At 42.1% G+C, this 20,806-nt stretch overlaps 1 protein-coding gene across 1 annotated transcript in view; it reads right to left on the reverse strand.

The window, feature by feature from the left end:
- DNAH9 (dynein axonemal heavy chain 9) overlaps window positions 1-20,806 on the reverse strand; it is a gene marked incomplete at both ends in the record, with an annotated part of 297,919 nt that overhangs the window by 210,911 nt on the left and 66,202 nt on the right. The window contains 5 exon segments of the mRNA XM_079725653.1: window positions 3,079-3,205; window positions 3,514-3,644; window positions 6,124-6,994; window positions 14,051-14,217; window positions 14,820-15,042. Coding sequence (XP_079581779.1) covers window positions 3,079-3,205; window positions 3,514-3,644; window positions 6,124-6,994; window positions 14,051-14,217; window positions 14,820-15,042 — 1,519 coding nt within the window.

Consider the following 20,806-nt stretch of genomic DNA (forward strand, 5'->3'; position numbering starts at 1 on the left):
CCTCGGAGACTGAACCAGGAAGACATAGAAAATATAAACAGACCAATCACAAGCACTGAAATTGAAACTGTGATTAAAAATCTTCCAACAAACAAAAGCCCAGGACCAGAAGGCTTCACAGGCGAATTCTACCAAACATTTAGAGAAGAGCTAACATCTATCCTTCTCAGACTCTTCCAAAATATAGCAGAGGGAGGAACACTCCCAAACCCATTCTACGATGCTACCATCACCCTGATACCAAAACCAGACACAGATGTCATGAAAAAAGAAAACTACAGGTCAATATCACTGATGAACATAGATGCAAAAATCCTCAACAAAATACTAGCAAACAGAATCCAACAGCACATTAAAAGGACCATACACCATCATCAAGTGGGGTTTATCCCAGGAATGCAAGGATTCTTCAATAAATGCAAATCAATCAATGTAATACACCATATTAACAAATTGAGGGATAAAAACCAAATGATCATCTCCATAGATGCAGAAGAAGCTTTTGACAAAATTCAACACCCATTTATGATAAAAATACTCCAGAAAGTAGGAATAGAGGGAACCTACCTCAACATAATAAAGGCCATATATGACAAATCCCCAGCCAACATCATTCTCAATGGTGAAAAACTGAAACCATTTCCACTAAGATCAGGAACAAGACAAGGCTGTCCACTCTCACCACTATTATTCAACATAGTTTTGGAAGTTTTAGCCACAGCAATCAGAGAAGAAAAAGAAAGAAAAGGAATCCAAATCAGAAAAGAAAAAGTAAAATTGTCACTGTTTGCAGATGACATGATACTATATATAGAGAATCCTAAAGATGCTACCAGAAAACTACTGGAACTAATCAATGAATTTGGTACAGTAGCAGGATACAAAATTAACGCACAGAAATCTCTTGCACTCCTATACACTAATGATTAAATATCTGGAACAGAAGTTAAGAAAACACTCCCATTTACCACTGCAACAAAAAGAATAAAATACCTAGGAATAAACCTACCTAAGGAGACAAAAAACCTGTATGCAGAAAACTATAAGACACTGATGAAAGAAATTAAAATGATACAAACAGATGGAGAGATAGACCATGTTCTTGGATTGGAAGAATCAACATTGTGAAAATGAGTCTACTACCCAAAGCAATCTACAGATTCAATGCAATCCCTATCAAATTACCAATGGCGTTTTTCACAGAACTAGAACAAAAAATTTCACAATCTGTATGGAAACACAAAAGACCCCGAATACCCAAAGCAATCCTGAGAAAGAAAAATGGAGCTGGAGGAATCAGGCTCTCTGACTTCAGACTATACTACAAAGCTACAGTAATCAAAACAGTATGGTAGTGGCACAAAAACAGAAATATAGGTCAATGGAACAGTATAGCAAGCCCAGAGATAAACCCACGCACATATGGTCAACTTATCTTTGATAAAGGAGGCAAGAATATACAATGGAGAAAAGACAGCCTCTTCAATAAGTGGTGCTGGGAAAACTGGACAGTTACATGTAAAAGAATGAAATTAGAACACTCCCTAATACCATACACAAAAATAAACTCAAAATGGATTAAAGACCTAAATATAAGGCCAGACACTATAAAACTCTTAGAGTAAAACATAGGCAGAACACTCTATGACATACATCACAGCAAGATCCTTTTTGACCCACCTCCTAGAGAAAGGGAAATAAAAACAAAAATAAACAAATGGGACCTAATGAAACTTAAAAGCTTTTGCACAGCTATGGAAACCATAAACAAGACCAAAAGACAACCTTCAGAAGGGGAGAAACTATTTGCCAATGAAGCAACTGACAAAGGATTAATCTCCAAAATTTATAAGCAGCTCATGCAGCTCAATACCAAAAAAACAACCCAATCCAAAAATGGGCAGAAGACCTAAATAGACATTTCTCCAAAAAAGATATACAGATTGCCAACAAAGACATGAAAGGATGCTCAACATCACTAATCATTAGAGAAATGCAAATCAAAATTAAAACAAGGTATCACCTCACACTGGTCAGAATGGTCATCATCAAAAAATCTACGAACAATAAATGCTGGAGAGGGTGTGGAGAAAAGGGGACCCTCTTGCTCTGTTGGTGGGAATGTAAATTGATACAGCCACCATGGAGGACGGTATGGAGGTTCCTTAAAAAACTAAAAATAGAATTACTATATGACCCAGCAATCCCACTACTGGGCGTATACCCTGAGAAAACCATAATTCAAAAAGAGTCATGTACCACAATGTTCACTGCAGCTCTATTTACAATAGCCAGGACATGGAAGCAATCTAAGTGTCCATCAGCCGATGAATGGATAAAGAAGATGTGGCACATATATACAATGGAATACTACTCAGTCATAAAAATTAACGAAACTGAGTTATTTGTAGTGAGGTGGATGAACCTAGAGTCTGTCATACAGAGTGAAGTAAGTCATAAAGAGAAAAACAAATATCGTATATTAACGCATATATGTGGAATCTAAAAAAAAAAGAAAAGGTTCTGAAGAACCTAGGGGCAGGACAGGAATAAAGATGCAGACGTAGAGAATGGACTTGAGTACACAGGGAGGGGGAATGGTAAGCTGGGATGAAGTGAGAGAGTGGCATAGGCATATATACACTACCAAATGTAAAATAGTTAGCTAGTGGGAAGCAGCTGCATAGCACAGGGAGATCAGCTGGGTGATTTGTGACCACCTAGAGGGGTGGGATAGGGAGGGTGGGAGGGAGACACAAGAGGGAGGGGATATGGGGATATTTGTATATGTATAGCTGATTCACTTGGTTATACAGCAGCAACTAACACAACAATGTAAAGCAATTATACTCCAATAAAGCTGTTAAAAAAAAAAGCCACTGATGGGCTTGGGGGTGGGCATCCTGAGAAGCAGTAATGGTGGAAATGAAGAAACCTCTGAGGTTAGGGATGATGAGGATGGCAACACAGGTCTGAAATACATATACCACCTAAGGGGGCGTAACGGGGAACCTGAAACTCTCCTGGTGGAGCATCTTGGTCCTTCTGAATATTTCTACAGGCACTTCCCCAGCTTACCTGTTGCGGGGCTGTGCTGTTGGAAAGGATGTCTAACAGGTCAGAAGAGGAGAGAAAGTAAAACCTAGGGAAGGCAAGCCTTTTGGTGTCCAGGTACTCCGCCAGGGCCTTCTCACACAGGTACAGTCTGTGGGCACAAAGAATTTCCTAATTAGGTTTGCCTAGATCCATAGGCACATAGATGTTACCTAAATGCAAACAAGTGCGACCTATGGATTACACACAGAAATCATGTATGCATGGAACATGTATGGGTATTTGCAAACATCACAATAAACACCTCTAATAATACCCCATATTACCCGACCACACAGGCAAATCAAGGTACACAACCAGACATACTCTCTCACTCGGGCAGTTAAATAAGGTAAGGATCTCAGAGACAGAGTGGGGAAAGGAAACACATTACAAAAGGGGCTGCAAACCGACCATCACCTGCTCTGAATATCTTCCAACTTTTCATAAAGACCTGATTTGTTGGTGGCTTCCACTACGTTTGGAGTTTTGTGAGCATCATAAGCTAACTCTTTAAAGTCAATGTCGATGCCTTCAAATCTTTTAGAATCCTGCAAATAAAAATGTGGAAAAAAATTAACTACCACCCCCCTCAATTTCAAGATGCTACCTTCATGTACTAAGTCTGCTTTCGAAAACTGCTCCTAGTTGTCTAATACAGAGATTAGTCTCAAGGGAGGAAATGCCTTTAGTTTGAAACAGTGGTTTGCAAACATTTTGGTCTTGAAGTCCCTTTGTTTGTAAAAATTACTGAGGAGTGGAAAGAGCTTTTGTTTATGTAGGTAATATTATATCTATCAATGTATATTCTAAATTAGAAGCTAAAGTTGAGAAATTTTTAAAAATATTTAATCAATTCATTTAAAAAATAACAATAAGCCCATTATGTTAACATAATAACATATTTTTATCCAAAATAATTATATTCTCCAAAACAATATAACTTAGAGAAAAAGTGGCATCATTTCACGCTTTTTTTTTTTGTTTTGGCAAATATCTTTAATGCCTAACTTAGAAGATGGCCAGATTCTCTTCTCTGCTTCTGCATTCAGTCTGTTGTGATATCGCATCATGTAGCCTCTGGAAAACACTGTACGCTCATGGAAGAATGAGTTAAAAAGGCAAATACCATCAGCATTATTATAAAGATAATTTTGACCTTGAGGATCTCCTGGAAAGGTCTCAGGGACCACCCCCAGGGGTCAGCAGACCACACTTTGAGAACTGTTAGCATAAAATACATAATTCCTGTCAGGGAGATGGTAGATCCAATGTTCTTTCTGGGTCCAACCAAAAGTTTATATAACCAAAGTAAGTGTTTCCACAGCAAATGTGCTACTATGATGTCAAAGTTAATTAGATATTATCATTCCCCACAAATGCACACACCCTCACAGTGTTGTTGAAATGACTGAGACAATAATAAATGTGAAGCACCTTAGGCCAACACCCGGCACCTGATGAGAGCTTGTGTGGCTATTATTACATAACAACAATCATAATGGTATGTGCTGTGTGCGCTACTTTAACTTCTTGAAGTAGGGACTAGTATTAGTCCCAATTTACAGATGAGAAAACCAAGACACTGAGAGCTTAAGTAACTTCCCTAAGGTCCGGCAACTCAAACCCGGGCCACTGGCTCCAGTCTGCTGGGACCTCTGTGATCTGGGCCTCTCTCCCAAGAAGATTTAAAAACAAGAGGGTGAGGTGAAGTAAATTACGATTCCTCAGTGAGATACCTTATGCCAATTAAAAATGAAAAAGTATCAAGGTTATAGAAATATCGGAAATATCTGACATAAATGTTCAAATGAAAAGAGCCGAATAGAAAATTGTAATTACACTGAGAGAAGTTGTGTAAAAACATGTATATATGTGAAAAAAAGTTGGGAAATATTCATAATGAGTGAAAATATTTACTAGGTAGGGTGTAAGATGATGACTGATTTATTACATTTCAGAGTTGTCTTTGTTACCATATTGTTAATACAAAGAAAATAAATGTATTTATATGTTTTACACACAAACCTGAGAAGTTAATGATATGAATTCTTTATTATGTTGGATTGAAAGTTCTCAAATGTCTCCTTTAAAATGTGTACAAAAGTCTCCACCCACACCCCCTTCTCATTAAACCTGCCCTTCTTCAATCATTAGCATTGGAGATTAACAAAATCCGGCTTATTCAATTTTGCTTAATGACAATAGCTATAGCAGGATTATTTTCTGTTATTTTTCATTGCAAATGTACAATCTTTAATCTGCATTATTACACTAAATATGCATTTGTGGGATGAGCTGGAAAAATATCATATTTTGATGGAATGTGCTTTAACTCTGAAACAAGGTCTGGACAACATGACATTTTGGAATCAAACTAATTTGTAAGCAGAGAACTCGCTGTGCTGCTGTGCTGAGGGACACAGAAGAAGTCTGGAAATTCTCTTTTTAAATGAATTAGAGTCCACTGGCGGGGGGAAGTACATTAATGCACATTAATTAGGACAAATTACAAGGGGCAAGCAACTACAGGAAAGGTAGTAATGAGAAGAATGCATATTCAGAGAAATTCCTCATTTAGTATTTAGCTGAAGACTGGTATTTAGCATGCTGGCACAGGCCCGAGTTTTACAGAACAGCTCGCTGCAGAGAAGGAACTTGAGTTTGCCTGGAAACGACACTCACTTCCAATCAATACCTGCATTGTAATTATGTGTGGAGCACCCCAAGAGCAGCTCATATTTTTGACCTCCTTTCTCCTGTACACTTTTTTTGGTTTTGTTTTTAAAACCAGGTTCTCCTTTCTTTTTCCTACACATTAGGAACAAACTCGCTGGCAAACATTTCACTTTCTCTCTTTTCCTCTGCCTGATTTTTGGTGGCTTGGAAGGTCAATGTTTATTGGAGGTACCCCTGGGTGAAGCCAAGGCAGGGAGGCAAAGAAGGAAAGGTCTAGAGGATGCAGGAACTGGGGGATCGTCCCTTGACTCAGGGGTGGGACAGAGGGAGCAGGATTTCCACAGCAGGTACCTGGGGCAGCTGAGCCCGGATATCTTCAGATCCGATGAATATACTTTCTAGATGAGACCATGTGCGCTGCACGTCGAACCAGAGGGAGATGACGGCGTCAGCAGTGGACAGCTTCTTCTGCCAGCCTGACACTTCCTCCAGGAAGAAAGCAATGTACCTGGACAGCATCAGGTGCTGCAGCTGGACTTGGTTATCCTCCAGAACCTCGACGAGGTCCTCGTCGGACCGCAGCAGAGGCACGCAGGTCTGCGGGTGGGGCTCGTACTGGAACTCCATGCGGACCCAGGTGGTCTGCAGCTCCTTCAAGACCTTCTCCATGCCCATCTCTTTCACAGCTCTGTCTACAATGCCCCGGACCTCGTCCTCAAAGTGGTGGAGTTGAAGCTGTAGGAGGTGTGCCAGGGTGGTGCCCTCGTCCATGGTGAAGGTCACGCCCGTGGCCTGCATCAGCCGCCTCCAGTGCCGCTCCCGCATGGCCGGGTTCTGCAGTTCGGCCACAGCCCTCAGGGAGGTCAAGGTGTTCAAAATGGTGCTTTCCAGGCCTGTGAAGGCATCCCAGGCCCTGACCTCCTTGTCGAGGTTCCGGATGTGCCTGGCAAACCATTTGCACTCCAAGTCCATGGCCTCCACGTTGATATCCATCCACGTGGTTGTCTCCCAGGCATGGATACTGGAGGTCACCATCCCAATTGTGTCCCAGAGCTCCTTCAGCTGGCACGCCTCCTTCCTGCACTGCCTCAGTTGCTTATAGTCAGGGATGGTGACCTCAAACAAGCTAGCAGACTCAGAAATGGAGGCCATGGTGGATTCCATCTGCTGGATCTCCATGTGCCTGGCATCCAGCATCTGATGAGGGTCAGTGCTATCAAACCTACAAAACACAATGTTTTCCCTTTATAAGTAGAGCACACAAGAGCCATCTCCTAGAATCACCAGAGTAATGACAGCTCGAATCCTTAAATCCTTAGTATTTTAGCAAAGGGCAGGGACTTTCACCAAAGCCTGGGAAGAAAAGACATCCAGGGTAGGTTGGAGTGGGACGAACATAACCAGTTGGCGATTCAAGAGGAACACCATGTCTGGATCTGTTCTTCACATCTGAGAGGGTAATAAAAATACTCCCCACCTCCCCACCCAGGTGCAGTGTGAAATACCCCTTTGTTCAAGCCCCCTTTAGACTCTGCTTCCACTTGCTGGCGTCCAGCCCACTTGACACAAAAGAGCATTGTCCTGTTACTGCAGAGGCTGTACAGGCAAAGCTCCCGCCAGGAGCTACTTGTGGTGGGTGGTCTGTAAGTGATAGAGACCAACCCTGACCTACTCTGGCATTGCTCCCTCTAGGGCAGTGGCTCTCAGTCTTGGCTGCATGTTAGAGCCTCCTGGAAGCTTTAAATGATCTCCATGCCCAGGCTGCTCCCTGGTCTCATTCAATCAGAATCTTTGGGGGAGGGACCCAGGCAACAGCATTTTTCAAACTCCCCAGGTGATTCTGATGTGCCAGGTCGGCGTCCTTCTCTGTGGTGAGGCTCATGCTAACGGCCTGCATCACCTTCAGGAAACAGTGTCTCCAGATGTGAGAACCACTGATAGGGACTTTGCAGTGTGAGCACAAAGCCCTCACCGCGGGCCTGCACTGCTTGGCTTTCCCACGCTGCATGCCTCCTATCAGGCTCCGCATCTCCGAAGTACCTCCTTCAAGCTGCCCCTGATCTCCTCCCACATCCTGCGGCAGCCTCTGGCTCTGCGCTGCACGCGTATAAGCACTACATCACGCTTTATAGCTCGAGCCCACGTTTCCTCCTCCTCTTCTCCCCAGTGGGTGCTCACTGCCCCCACCGTTCCTCCTGGTCCTCACGGCCGTGAGCCTCCTTTACCCTGCGGCCCCTCCAACCTGCATTCCCGGCAGAGCCTCTCCTGCAACATAAGAACCGCACATGCACAGGGACCCACGTGGGTCAGGAGCACCCAGAACAATGTTCAAGGAGCCTCTCATTTTCCTCCCCCAGCCTCCCTTTATCCTTCCTTCCCATCATCAGTCTCAGATATTCTTGTTTCTGTGTGCATGGAAGGCTAGATAGCAGGTATACCATGACTTAAGTGTGAATACCACCTTTCTCTAAAATCAGAATAGGGTATCACGGGGTCCAACATAAAGGGAAAGTTGAGAGGAAAGGAGTGATTAGAGAATTGGCCATTTCCTCTGATCCCGTGTGTGTGTGTGTGTATGTGTGTGTGTGTGTGTGTGTGTGTGTGTTGGTTGGTTGGTGGGGTACAGAGGGGAGGGAAAAAGGAAGAAAATGACATACAAACTCCTTTTCTTGAACTATCTCTCCTCTCAGTTGTCTCTGGAAATATCTGACTTGACGGATGGAAAGTAATCCTAATTAAAGTCATTTACCTGAACTGCTTGCCACTTAAGCCTAATTACCATGCAACACAATAACAGTTATGCATACCATTAAATTAGTGTCAGATTAACTTTGATGCTTGCTATGTTTGATTCCCGCTTGTTCCATCTAAATAGTTTTGGCTCATGTGCCCTGGTTGTGTATTTTCATCTTAAGAGAATGAGACTGATTATCACCGTGTGTCTTCACTGTTGTCCAGTCCCCAAGTGTTTCAGAATGGGTTGGAGTTCTCAGAGTTGAAGAGGGCCCTCTGTCTACATAGGCAAGTAGCTTTCTCTTCTATGAGAGCAGTAGAGAAAGACCTAGAAGGAAAGAAATGTAACATCTTCGTGGCAAGTGGGTCAACAGGAAAGAGTACCAAGCATGAAGGTTCCTTCTGCATATTCTCTCCAAAGACTAATTGTTGGAGTGTGTAGTGCGTTGGTTCTACTTTTTATCTTCATTAGAGTGAACGTGGAAAGTGAATTTAGCTACTTGGTGTCAGTATAAATCAGACAAATTCTAAAAGCCCACATTCTGTTTAATTTATTAATGGAATAAAATTCAGGCATATTCGATAGGATAGGTGCTATCAGAGTGTTGGGGGTCTGTGGACACAGAAGACAATGAATGATCTTCCTAACTCTTCTTTCCTCAGCGCACATGAACATCCTTGAATCAATATCGGTTCCTCAAATATTTGTAGGAGGTGATCATTTGTCAAACCAATTCCAAACTTCATCTGCCCCGTGGCATAATTTTTGTTTATGGTTTAAATCTGTGGGCTTTCATTTCCTGTAGCTGAGCACACATAAAAGTTAATTTGACCTAAGTAGTGAAAGGAAACTCTAGACAGGGGAGCAGGTAACCCTCTTCCCATTTCAAAGCTCTAGTGCAAACTGTCAGGATATTCACAGACCTGATTAATGTACCTAATAAACTTGAAGCAGTTCTCCAAAGCCTGGGGGAACAATACAGTGTGAGAACAAGAAAGTAATAGGAGGGGAAAGGGTGTAGTCAGTCTTTGAAATTGAAATAATAATGCAAAAGTGTTTTAATCTAAAAAAGAAATGCCTGGAAAGTCTGGATGAATAAAACTATAATTAAGAGAAATGGAAATACAGTGCTCATCTGTATGATCTTGGAAAAAGTACAGATTCGGGCCTGCCCTAGACATAGGCACAAACAGAAAGAGAGGACCAAGTGACTTAAATGAATTCTTGGAAAGTGAGCGGCTGGTAAATGTCAACCTCAGTTCCGTACCTGCACATACAAGGAACAGTGACACACCTGTGCTTGATACCCCACAGGTACCATAAAACTCAGCACGCCCCCTCTAACCTGGTGACCTTTCAGCTCTTCCCATCCTGTGGCCCCATCTCAGGAGCAGCGGAACACACCCCTTCCAGCTTACTGGTCCAGATGGAAGATGGAGAATTACACCAGGCTCTCTACCTGCTCATCTCCCATATTCACTCAATCCTGCTGATTCTCCCTCCTAAGTCTCCCTCACGTCCATCCTCCTCCTCCATGCTCACTGCCACGGCTTCAGTTCAGTCCTCCTGCTTCGCACCCAGCTGTTGCAATCACCCACCACCCCATGGAGGCCCCACCTTGAGTCCATCTCGCTCCACTCTGCTCTCTGCAGCCACAAGACTGGTGTTTCCATGATGTGTGTTGTTCTCATGCTTGTACTCCTCAGTGCTCATTCACGGTCAAGGCCTGGTCACCTGGACCTCTCCATCCTCATCTCCCACATCCTGCATCCCAGCCACACATACATGCAGTCTTCCAGCTGTTTGTTATGTTTTCAGCCCCCTGTGTGTCTCTATGTTCTGCTTCCTTTGCCTGGAATATCTTCGCTGTCCACCCCTCTTTTTTCCAAATGGCTGAGTCTCATTTGCCCATTGGCTGAAGCACAGCTTCTGCAAGGGCTGTGAACTGCCTCCCCAGTGGGTGTTAAAGTTGGCCCCAATGGACATGTCTGGTTATTCATTTTTGAAACTGACCCTGAGGCTGTAAGTCCTTGAGGTCAGGGAATCTGTATTATCTGAAGATCCTAGCACTTAAATAATTTTTTGCTGACTCCACTGTTGAGAACACAACCGCTTCTGCTCTACGGAAGCCTGAGTCATGTGAGTGAGTCAGATTAACTGCAAGAACAGGGTCAAGTTGAACTAATGACATGTCTGAGGATACTGATATGTCCCTGAGATTTCATGACTAATACTACTGTTTTCTCCAACTTTTGAAGGGACAAGAGACCCTGCACAAGAAGATGAAGGCCCTTCTTTCCTCACGTTTGCTGCACTGGGCTATTTGGAAAGCCTTGCTTTGCTGGTTGTCATGCAGGACAGCACCCAATGGGAGGAGGTCTTTAGGAAGGTTCTCCCCACCATTCACAGAATCTGGTGGCTGGCCAGCTGGAAACACTGATGGTCTCCATTGAACTGGAGCTTATAGGGATCAAATGCTTTGACCCAGAAACCCCTGGATTATCCTGATCTTCATGTGAGTACGGAGACTGGATAACATGGCATTCATTCCTTAAAGCCAGGAAGCCTGTGCTCAAGGGCAGGAACTGAACAAGAGAGCCGCTAAAAGCTTGGTGCATCCCTGTCACTCAAAGGGGAGAATGAGTCTCCAATTTCGAGAGGAGTGAGAGAAGGGCTTGAATCTGGCTATGATAGTTTAGCCGATTACTGAGAAGTGAGAGAGCTCAGCTAGGAATGTGCTGATACAGCTTCGAATTAAGAACGGAAGGAAGAAGAAAAACTCAACTTGAACATGAAGAAAGAACCTCCCCCAATGACCTGACTTCATCCTGCACCTGTCAGACTGCAAGGGCCAAATGAGACACACACTTTCCTTTTCCTCCCAAAGACAAGATCAGCGTGAGCTTCACCTATAATCTAATCGGGAACAGAAACTTGCCTTCACAGAGATGCATTTTAGAAATTGATCTGAAAGTGGAGGAACCAGAACTCAACTCATTTGCCACACACGGTGTCTAAACATTTTAAACACACACATTCATGCACACGAAACTAAGAAACAAACTCATGCGTTGACACCCATGAAGATTCCCTTCAGCAAAAAATCCACGATTCTGCTCTAGTCTTGATAGTTTTCTTGACAAGAAGAGAAAAACATCAAAATTGCAGTAATGTTTGGCTTTCCACACTGCTGTGAGCAGTTCTTTTCAAAGTAGTCTCTTGCAAAGATTCATCTGCATGTTAAATTAACAGATGTGAATTTGCAAGACCCAGTTAAGGGTAGCAATATCCTCACAGCCAGCAGATATCAATAAAAGTGCTAAGAAAGAAAAACCAATGCAGCTATCAAATTAAAAAACAACAAGAGCTGATCAATATACACACGTGATGTAACTAGGAAGGAGGGATACCAGATTTCCAACAGACATACAGAAACACCAGCAAACGAGTGCTGTTCCATTCAGGCAGTCTTGGGAGTCTGTTTGGGAAGATATTTCACCAGACATCTTTGAATTCCTTTTTAGAAATTTTTAAAAAAAGAGACAGATGATGTAAAGATATCAGTGTCACTACCTTTGTGGCTGTTGCCTTAGGTGTGGATGTTGTTAGCACTGAGCAGAAATACCCAGCTTGGTTGCCCACCTGCCTCACCAGCTTTGGCCCTGTGTGTTCAGTGTCAAATTTCAGAAATTCAACTGCATGCCCAAGGGAGAATCAAAAGAATGTGCTTCAGACTCTGAAGGAATAGTCCCAAAAGAAGTTCCACAAATGTTTTGACCAATAGATGCTTCTTTGGAACAAGGGCATAGCTCCTAAGGCAATTATTCTAAAGGGACACAGACTCATTTGGAGTTATATGCCCTGGAATGACTGCTTAAAAGGGAACCAGTTACTTCCTTCGGGAGGCAGTCTCTACCTTGGCTGCATATTGGAGTCACCTGGGGAGCATTACAAACTACTGATGCCCGGTCTCATCCCCAGAGAATCTGATTTAGTTGGCCTGTGGGACAGACTGGACCCCAGGTGATTTTAATGCTTTAGAGTTCCATGTTGTACGTTTATCCTAAGTACAGTTTACACATCTGTCCTCCCCTGCCCCTTGACATACTCATCTCGTTCTCTCTAGCCCCAACTATAATGCTTGGGAGACAGTAGCTGCTTAATCAATGTTTGATGAATGAATAATAGAATAGGTAGGCCCTCACTGTGTGCCAGGTGGGGTGACTAAGTCTCAGTTTGCCTGAAATAGAGGGGCTTCCCTGGATGTATGACTTTCAGTGTTAAAACCACAACTGTCCCAATTAGCACAGCACTGTAAATCAACTATGCTTTAATAAAAAAAAAAATCGAAAAAAAAAAAATCAAAACTATCCCAGGTAAACCAGGATGGCTGGTTATCCTAGTGCCAGGTCCTATGCTAAAAACTTGTAAAGATTCGTTATTTAATCCTATCAACAACCTTATGAGGTGGATACTATTATTAACCCCGCTTTACAGATGAGGCAACTGAAGCAAAGAGATATTAAGTGACTGCCTGACTTAGGCAGTGAGTAGTGGACCTGAGATTAGACACCAGTCTTGTTAAATCCAGAGTCCATGTACTTAATCATTATGTTGTGTTTCCTCCCGATAAAGCTGTGATTTTTTTTTCCATTTTGTTTGTTGCTTTAGCGTCTATCTCTCAATGTCAGATTTCTGTGTGTAAGTAACCCTTGAAAATAAAAAGCTCCCTTGCTCCTTACATAGGGCACTTTTCAGTCTAGAGACTTCCAAAACTACAGAAGAGACCCAGCAGGAAGCCCGCTAGGGAAACAGAAGCAAACCCTGGAGCTGGCCTGAGGGGAGAGTGTCCACTTCAGCTGGCATGTCAGCAGACACAGAGCCGGCTGGTACCCCTGGCTGGAGCCCCCGACGCTGAGGAGCAGACCAGAGCAGACCCTGTAGATTTCTCCACCCAGGCAGTGAGCCCCTGAGAAAAGGACTTCTGTGTGTGTGTGTGCACGTGGGCACGTGTGGATGGGTGTTGCCCATCCCACAGTTGTTTTGTTCGTGTAAAGACCCCTGACCACAAGTAGGGAGGAGTCTGAGAACTAACTACTAAGCAGAGAAAGTACACCTTGAAGTAAATCCATCACTTCAAATCCTGCCATTAGGCTACTGAAATGCCTTCCAAAATTATTTTAAAATTCTATCAGCCACTATTTTAAACCAAAAGAACAGGAGTCTGGGAGAATTTAGAATACTAACAGTTTAATAAAAACCTAGTAATCTTACCACACACAATCCCTTTATAGACCTGGAGACACAGAAGCTTCTAGACTTTTTTAAGTATTTGTACAGTCTTTGTTCATCCCACACGGGCCGCAGTGGTACTCTGTGAACATAAGCACCAGGGTCTAACCAGTGGACCTAAATGGGAGGGAAGACTAGTAACTAGTCTTCACTTGTTAAAAGAATACGTGAACTCCACAGAGAGATCACCATGACTTAAGATGCTGCCATGCTTAAAGGCCGGGAAGCGGTGATGGCAACTTGGGTGCATACCTGAAGGGGGCTTCTCTGCGGAATCGCTCCCAGAACCGCTGCTGCTCTGCCTCAAAGGCCGCGCACCTCTGGTGGAGGAGGGTCACTTCATTTGCCTGCAAGGGGGCCACCTGCTGCCTCACGGTAACAGCCATCTTTTTAATGTTGTTCCATTTCTCAGGCAGCTCCTGCAAAGGAGACCTCAGTGTGGTCAGACCCTCCCCCACAGTCCTGAGGCTGGACGCACCCAGCTGTCTTCATCTCTGCCCCGATGCCAGGCTCTGATGCCGTGGCATTGTTCGACCCTTCCTTGACTTGGCTCCCTGGATGCCCACTCTCCCGATGATCACCTACTTCTGATTCAACACTATCCTTCTTGCCCTCAACTTCTAACCCAGTAACCCTGGCCCTTTTCTACATTTTCTAAGAGTGCCTAGTTATTTCCTTTTATGCCCCACATCTCCTCTTAGACCATCATAACATTCCTCAGACCTGCTTTTTTTTCTCCGAATGAAAAATTCGGCTCATCCCTAATCCTGGAAAAAGAACCTAAACACATCATCCACATCAGTTCTCCCATATATGTCCAGCGTTACAGTGTTTCATATTTATTGAGTTTCGAGAAAGTGGTACACATTATACATGTGCGACACATTTAGCTCCAAAGCATGGACCTTGAGTTATCACCAAGCCCTGTTTTTCATTTACTTCAACCCACCTCATCCCACTCTGAAATCCCTAAACTTTCCCTCTATTTCTTTTATTAAGAAAACATAAACTTTGCACTGACCTCCAGCTGCCTGAACAGTGTTTCCGGCAATTCTTGTCCATAGGTCTTCAGCAATTCAATAGTCTGCTTTAAAGGCTCAAACATCTCATCAGTGCTGCTCTGTTGTTCTTTAAGAGCCATAAGGTGTCCCATAATTTCAATCAATCCTTGGAAATCTCCTTTTCCAACTTTCTTGAGCAAGCCATTCTCGCTGTTTTTTATAAATGCTTCAAGGTCGGCCAAGCTGAGCAAAACAAACAGAATGTGAGGAGCCATTCTCCTTTCACTCCTTGAAAGGAAGATTTTTTTAGTTCCCCAACATTAATAGCTATTATTATGGAAAACTCTCCATCCTCATGGCATTATTATGGAAAACTCTGCATATCCTGATGGCATTATTATGGAAAACTCTCCATATCCTGATGGTAAGATACGACCCTCTTCAGAAGTGTCAAGGTCGCAAAGGACAAAGACTTAGCCCTCCATGATGGAGGGTGCATTACTGGGACAACTGGTGAAATGTGAGTAAGTCTGTACTAAGTAAGTTACTACTTCCACGGCAATACTAACTTCCTTGTGGTGATAACTGTACCATGGTTGGTTATCTAAGATGTTATCATTTGGGAAAGTTGAGTAAAGGTAAAATAGAATTCTTTGTACTATTTTTACAACTTTTTTTGTAAGTCTGAAATTATTTCAAAGTGAAATTATTTCAAAGTAAATATATTACAAATTATGTTGTGAATCTCAAATTATTTTTTAAAAAACTGAAAATAAATACTATGGCCTCTAAGGTCATACACACTTTGGTTTAATTTTGACACTTACTAGATGTGTAACCATGGCCAAGTCATTTAACATCTCTGAGCCTCAGTTTCCTCATCTACAAGATTGGAAAAATCATTTCTTTCTCACTGGTTATTGTGAGAGTTAAATGAGATTCATTACTGAATTCAAAAATGTTTATTGGGCAACTATTATGAGCCCTAGCCTGCTTCCAGGTTCTGAGGATAGTATAATAAATAAGATAAAGTCTCTGTCCTTATGAAACTTCCATTCTAGGGGGAAAAATAAATGTGACACAGATCAATGAGATAAATGGTACAGTTTCACATGGTGATGAGTGCCATGAAATAAGGGCATAGAGACTAAGGTCAGAACTATTTTATATGCAGTGGTCAGTAAAGGCCTTTTATGGAGGTGATGTTTGAGCAGAAATGTAAACAATATGAAGGAGTGAGCCAAGAAAGAAACAGGAAAAGAGCTTTCCAGGGAGAGGGGGCAGCATGAGTAAAGGCACTGAAGCTGGATTCAGTTTGATTCTCTTGAGGAAAAGGGGAAAGTCAGGGTAGCAGAAGCATAAGGAGAACAGAAGGGAGCACTGAGGGAGAAGAGGTCAGAGAAAGGGCCAGACACTGGGAGGCCTTACTGGCCATGATAAGAAACTCAGATTTTATTCTAAGTGTGAGAATTCTGAGTAGGAGAAGGGCATAATTTGACTGGTTTTCAAAAAGAACTATAGATGGAGGAGAACAGATTTCAGCTGGAGGCGGTGATGATGATGGTGACAGTGACATGGGTGGGGAGACAGGAACAGAAGCCAGGGGGGCATTTAGGGACTATTGTGGTTGTCTGGGTGACAGAAGATACTGGCTTTGACACGGATGGTGGACATGAGGAGTGGTCAGATTCAAGGCAGTTTTGCAGGTAGAGCTAATAAACCCACTAATGGGTTGGGGGAGGGGTGTGAGGGAATAAAGAAATCAATAAGGACTCCTGGCAATGGGGTGAATGATGATGCCATTTAAAGAGATGGGGAAGAATTGGGGAAGACTGGGGGTTTTTTGGAGGGAGAAGAGGGAAGGAGGTAAGTTTTACACATGTTGGGTTTAGGGAATTCCCTGGTGGTCCAGTGGTTAGGACTTGGCATGTTCACTGCCGGGGCCCGGGTTCGATCCCTGGTCAGGGAACTAAGATCCTGAAAGCCACCTGGCCTGGTCAACATAAATAAATAAATGTGTTAGGTTTGACATGCCTCCCAGACACCTAACGGAGATACTTATTAGGCAGTTGAATTTAAGTCTAGAGTTCTTAAGAGATGGGGCTAAAAATATAAATTTGGTAGTTATCAGCACACAGATTATTCAAAGTGTTAGATTAAATATCACCTGGAATATGGCTGTGGCTAGAAATGAAATTCCAGGTCGAGGTTTCAGGAGTTCTAACATTTTGAGTCCTGGAGGAGATGAGCCCAGTCAAGGAGACCTCGAAGGAGGAAATCAAGAAAGTGAGGTCTCCTGAAGAAACCGTTTGGGAAGGAGGGAGTGATCAGCGGTACCAAATAGTGCAGAGAGGTACAAGTAAGACGATGACTGATAATCACCATTGGATGCGGCCATATGAAAATCATCGGTGCTCTTGGCAAGACTGGTTTCAGTTGAGCAGTCTAATAAAGGCCTGACTGGAGGATACGTTGGAGAATGTGGATTTCTGTTTCTAGCTGTATGATGTACATGATAATATGAATGACCCTTCTGCTAAGACAACAGAAATGCTTAAGCACATATTTCAAAATCATTTAAAAATGCATCACTAAGGTGGCATGAAATTAAGGCATCTCCAGAAGCTGAAAATGTAGTGAAAGCAAGAACCCTGGGAGGTAAGCAAGGTTCAAAGCTGGCTCTCACAGGATAGTTTCTATTGAACCCTGGAGATCTTGAGCTTCACTTTGATTATTTATTTTATTATTTATTTTTTTTTTTGCGGTACATGGGCCTCTCACTGTTGTGGCCTCTCCCGTTGCGGAGCACAGGCTCCAGACGTGCAGGCTCAGCGGCCATGGCTCACGGGCCCAGTCGCTCCACGGCATGTGGGATCTTCCTGGACCAGGGCACGAACCCGTATCCCCTGCATCGGCAGGCGGACTCTCAACCACTGCGCCACCAGAGAAGCCCTACTTTGATTCTTTATGAGAACTGGGGAACAGGTGATTAAGCCTAGGGCCCACTCAAGGTGAGGAAGCTAATAGGAAGTTGCGTGTGAAGTTGCAACGCCATTAAGGGTGAACAAGAAATAAACAGGCTGCATGGTATGGGACAGCATGGAAACTCGCCTGAATTAACCATGACACTAGATGGACTACTGTACGTTGAGGTACAAGTGGTCTGGGGTTGGAAGAGTCCCTTGATGACCAGCAGAAACAAATGAAAATCCTTTCTGGAGGAATGCAACAAGAATCCAATCCTCAAAGGATTACTCTCCAAGGAACATGATTTTATAATCAAAAGTCACAAAATACATAAGGAAAGGAGTCACCATGAGTGGGAGCCAGCAGAATTAAACCTGTGAATATTTTAGATACTGGAATTCAGGTGCAAAATATAAAATAGCAATATTTAATATGTCAAAAGACAAAAGAGTTCTTGTTTAGGTGCTTTGCTTTACTATTTCTGACCCACACACCAGGAGCAAAGGCTTTCCCTGCAGTTCCCCAGACATCTATTCAAGATTCACTATGAAAAACAACTTCATCCTTTTAAGTATGATGTATCAGTTTGTACAGAAATGCTTTCTTTAGGAATCACCCTTCAGAAGCCTAGATAAACTCTTACATTCTCAACAGGTCACCATGCCTTACCCTGGCCCCAACTGCCTTTATGTTCAAGCATAAATTCAGCATTGTCTCATAATCAGGAATGGAGGTGATTTCAGTGGCTTTCCAAATATGCCCAGAATCTGTGATAGTGTGTGGACCTTTGTATTGAATGATGGATTCAAGAAGTGACAAAACTTATTTAAGTGGATAATGTGAAAATTATGGCCTGTGAAGGCATTATTTTGTGAAAAGAAACTTTTAATATGTGTTCTAGCAATGCAAAAATGATCATACTGTGCTATGTTAGTGGGCAATTCCAGTAGAAAGAAGCCAATAATTTTCCATAGGCCTTTATGTTAACTTTGAAAGTGTATAAGTGTAACAAGTGTAATAAGAGGTCCAGAAGGAAGTAATAGAGAGAATGGGCAGGAAGCAATCTCTGAGGATATCTTGGCTGAGAATTTTCTTGAATTAATGAAAGACACCAAATATAAGATCAAGGAAGCCCAACAAATTCAAGGTGAAATTAATATAAAGAAACCCTCACATAGGTACTTCAGTATGAAACTGCAGATTACAAAAGTGAAAAAAAAATCTTAAAATTAGCTGCAGGGAAAAGACGGATTTCTATTAATAAAAAAACCCTAAGTTGATGGCTGACGATGCAACACCAAAAATGAAGCCAGGACACAATGGAATAATATTTTCAATAGGCTTACAGAAAATATGTTATCCTAGAATTCTCTCTTCCACATATCAATTTTTTCAAGAACAAGGGCAAAATACATGCATTTGGAGAGAAAAAGAATGAGAGTTTTACCAAAAGAACCTTATTAACGGACCTTCTAATGACTACAATTCAGATAGCGTGTCTGTAATGTAGGAAGATGGAATGAGCAAAGATATTGGTAAATATGTAGATAAATTTAAATAAACAGTGAGTGTATAAAAATAAAGTATGATTTGTGGAGTTTAGATAAATAGCAGAGAACAATTGAAATTACTTGGAATTATAGAATATAATTTGATGTATGAACGGTTGAGATCAAACGAAAGTCCTTGTATTGGTGAAAAGAGTAACAGTACTGATTAGTTTATTCCTTTTAAGAATGTTTTTTAAAATAGCTATGGTTAACTATTAGAAAAGAAGACTTAGATAGCACAACATCCAAATTAGCAGAAGGGAAAAAATGGAATAAGAAAAAGGAAAAATAAAAGAAAATATTTTAAAAAATGCAACCCAAAGCAGGCAAGAAAGAAAACAAAGAAGGACAAATAGAGAGGACACAATAAAATGGTACAAATGAATTCAAATACAGCACAATAGACATTAATGAACAAAACGCTCCAGTTAAAAGAAAGATATTAAGGTAGATAAAACATTCAGTTCTATACCAATTATAAAGATCTCTTCTAATATAAAGGCACAGAAATATTGAAAGCCAGAGGATAAAATAAGAGACACCAGGCAAATGTCATACAAAGGAAATTGGTTTTGTTATACGAATATACAACAAAACACACTTTAAACAAGAAATATAGCTAGTGATAAAAGATTTTTAACGTGTGGCTAAAAGATTCAACTTTCCAGGAATATATAAAAAGTCAAATGCTGTATGCTCACATAGCATAACCTTAAAAAATATGAAACAAAAAGTGACAGAAGGGGCTTCCCTGGTGGTGCAGTGGTTGAGAGTCCGCCTGCCGATGCAGGGGATATGGATTCGTGCCCCGGTTCGGGAAGATCCCACATGCCGTGGAGCGGCTAGGCCCGTGAGCCATGGCCGCTGAGCCTGCGCGTCCGGAGCCTGTGCTCCGCAACAGGAGAGGCCACAACAGTGAGAGGCCCGCATACCGCAAAAAAAAAAAAAAAAAAAAAAGTGACAGAATTACAAGGAGAAATTGACACTCTACCATCAAAGTGGAAGATTTTTAACACAGTTATCTCAGTAGTTGATAAATTAAGCAGACAAAAAAAAAAGGCAGCGAGGTTACAGTGGATTTGAAGAAAACAAGTTTGATCAAATAGGCATGCACAGAACATTATACCCAACATTTAGAGTACACATTCTTTCCAAATATTCACAGAACATTTATAAAAACTGGCCAAATTCAACAAATTTCAGAAGCTTGTTATTACATACGTTACATTCTCTGACCACAATACAATTGTTAGAAATTAATGACAGAAATGCAACTAGAAGAACCCATGTTTTAAGATTAAAAAAATATATAAGCACGTCATAATGAATGTTAAAAATATTCAGAGCTTAATTATTACCAAGACTTGTGAGATGTAGGTAAAATTGTACTTAGAAGGGAACTTATAACTTTAAGTGTTACATTAAAAAAGACAGAGGGCTCAAGGTGAATAGCAAAGCGCACATCTTAACTTAGCCAAAGGACAGAAAAT

This window comes from Hyperoodon ampullatus, assembly GCF_949752795.1.
Source record: "Hyperoodon ampullatus genome assembly, chromosome: 19".
In the NCBI taxonomy this organism is placed as follows: domain Eukaryota; kingdom Metazoa; phylum Chordata; class Mammalia; order Artiodactyla; family Ziphiidae; genus Hyperoodon; species Hyperoodon ampullatus.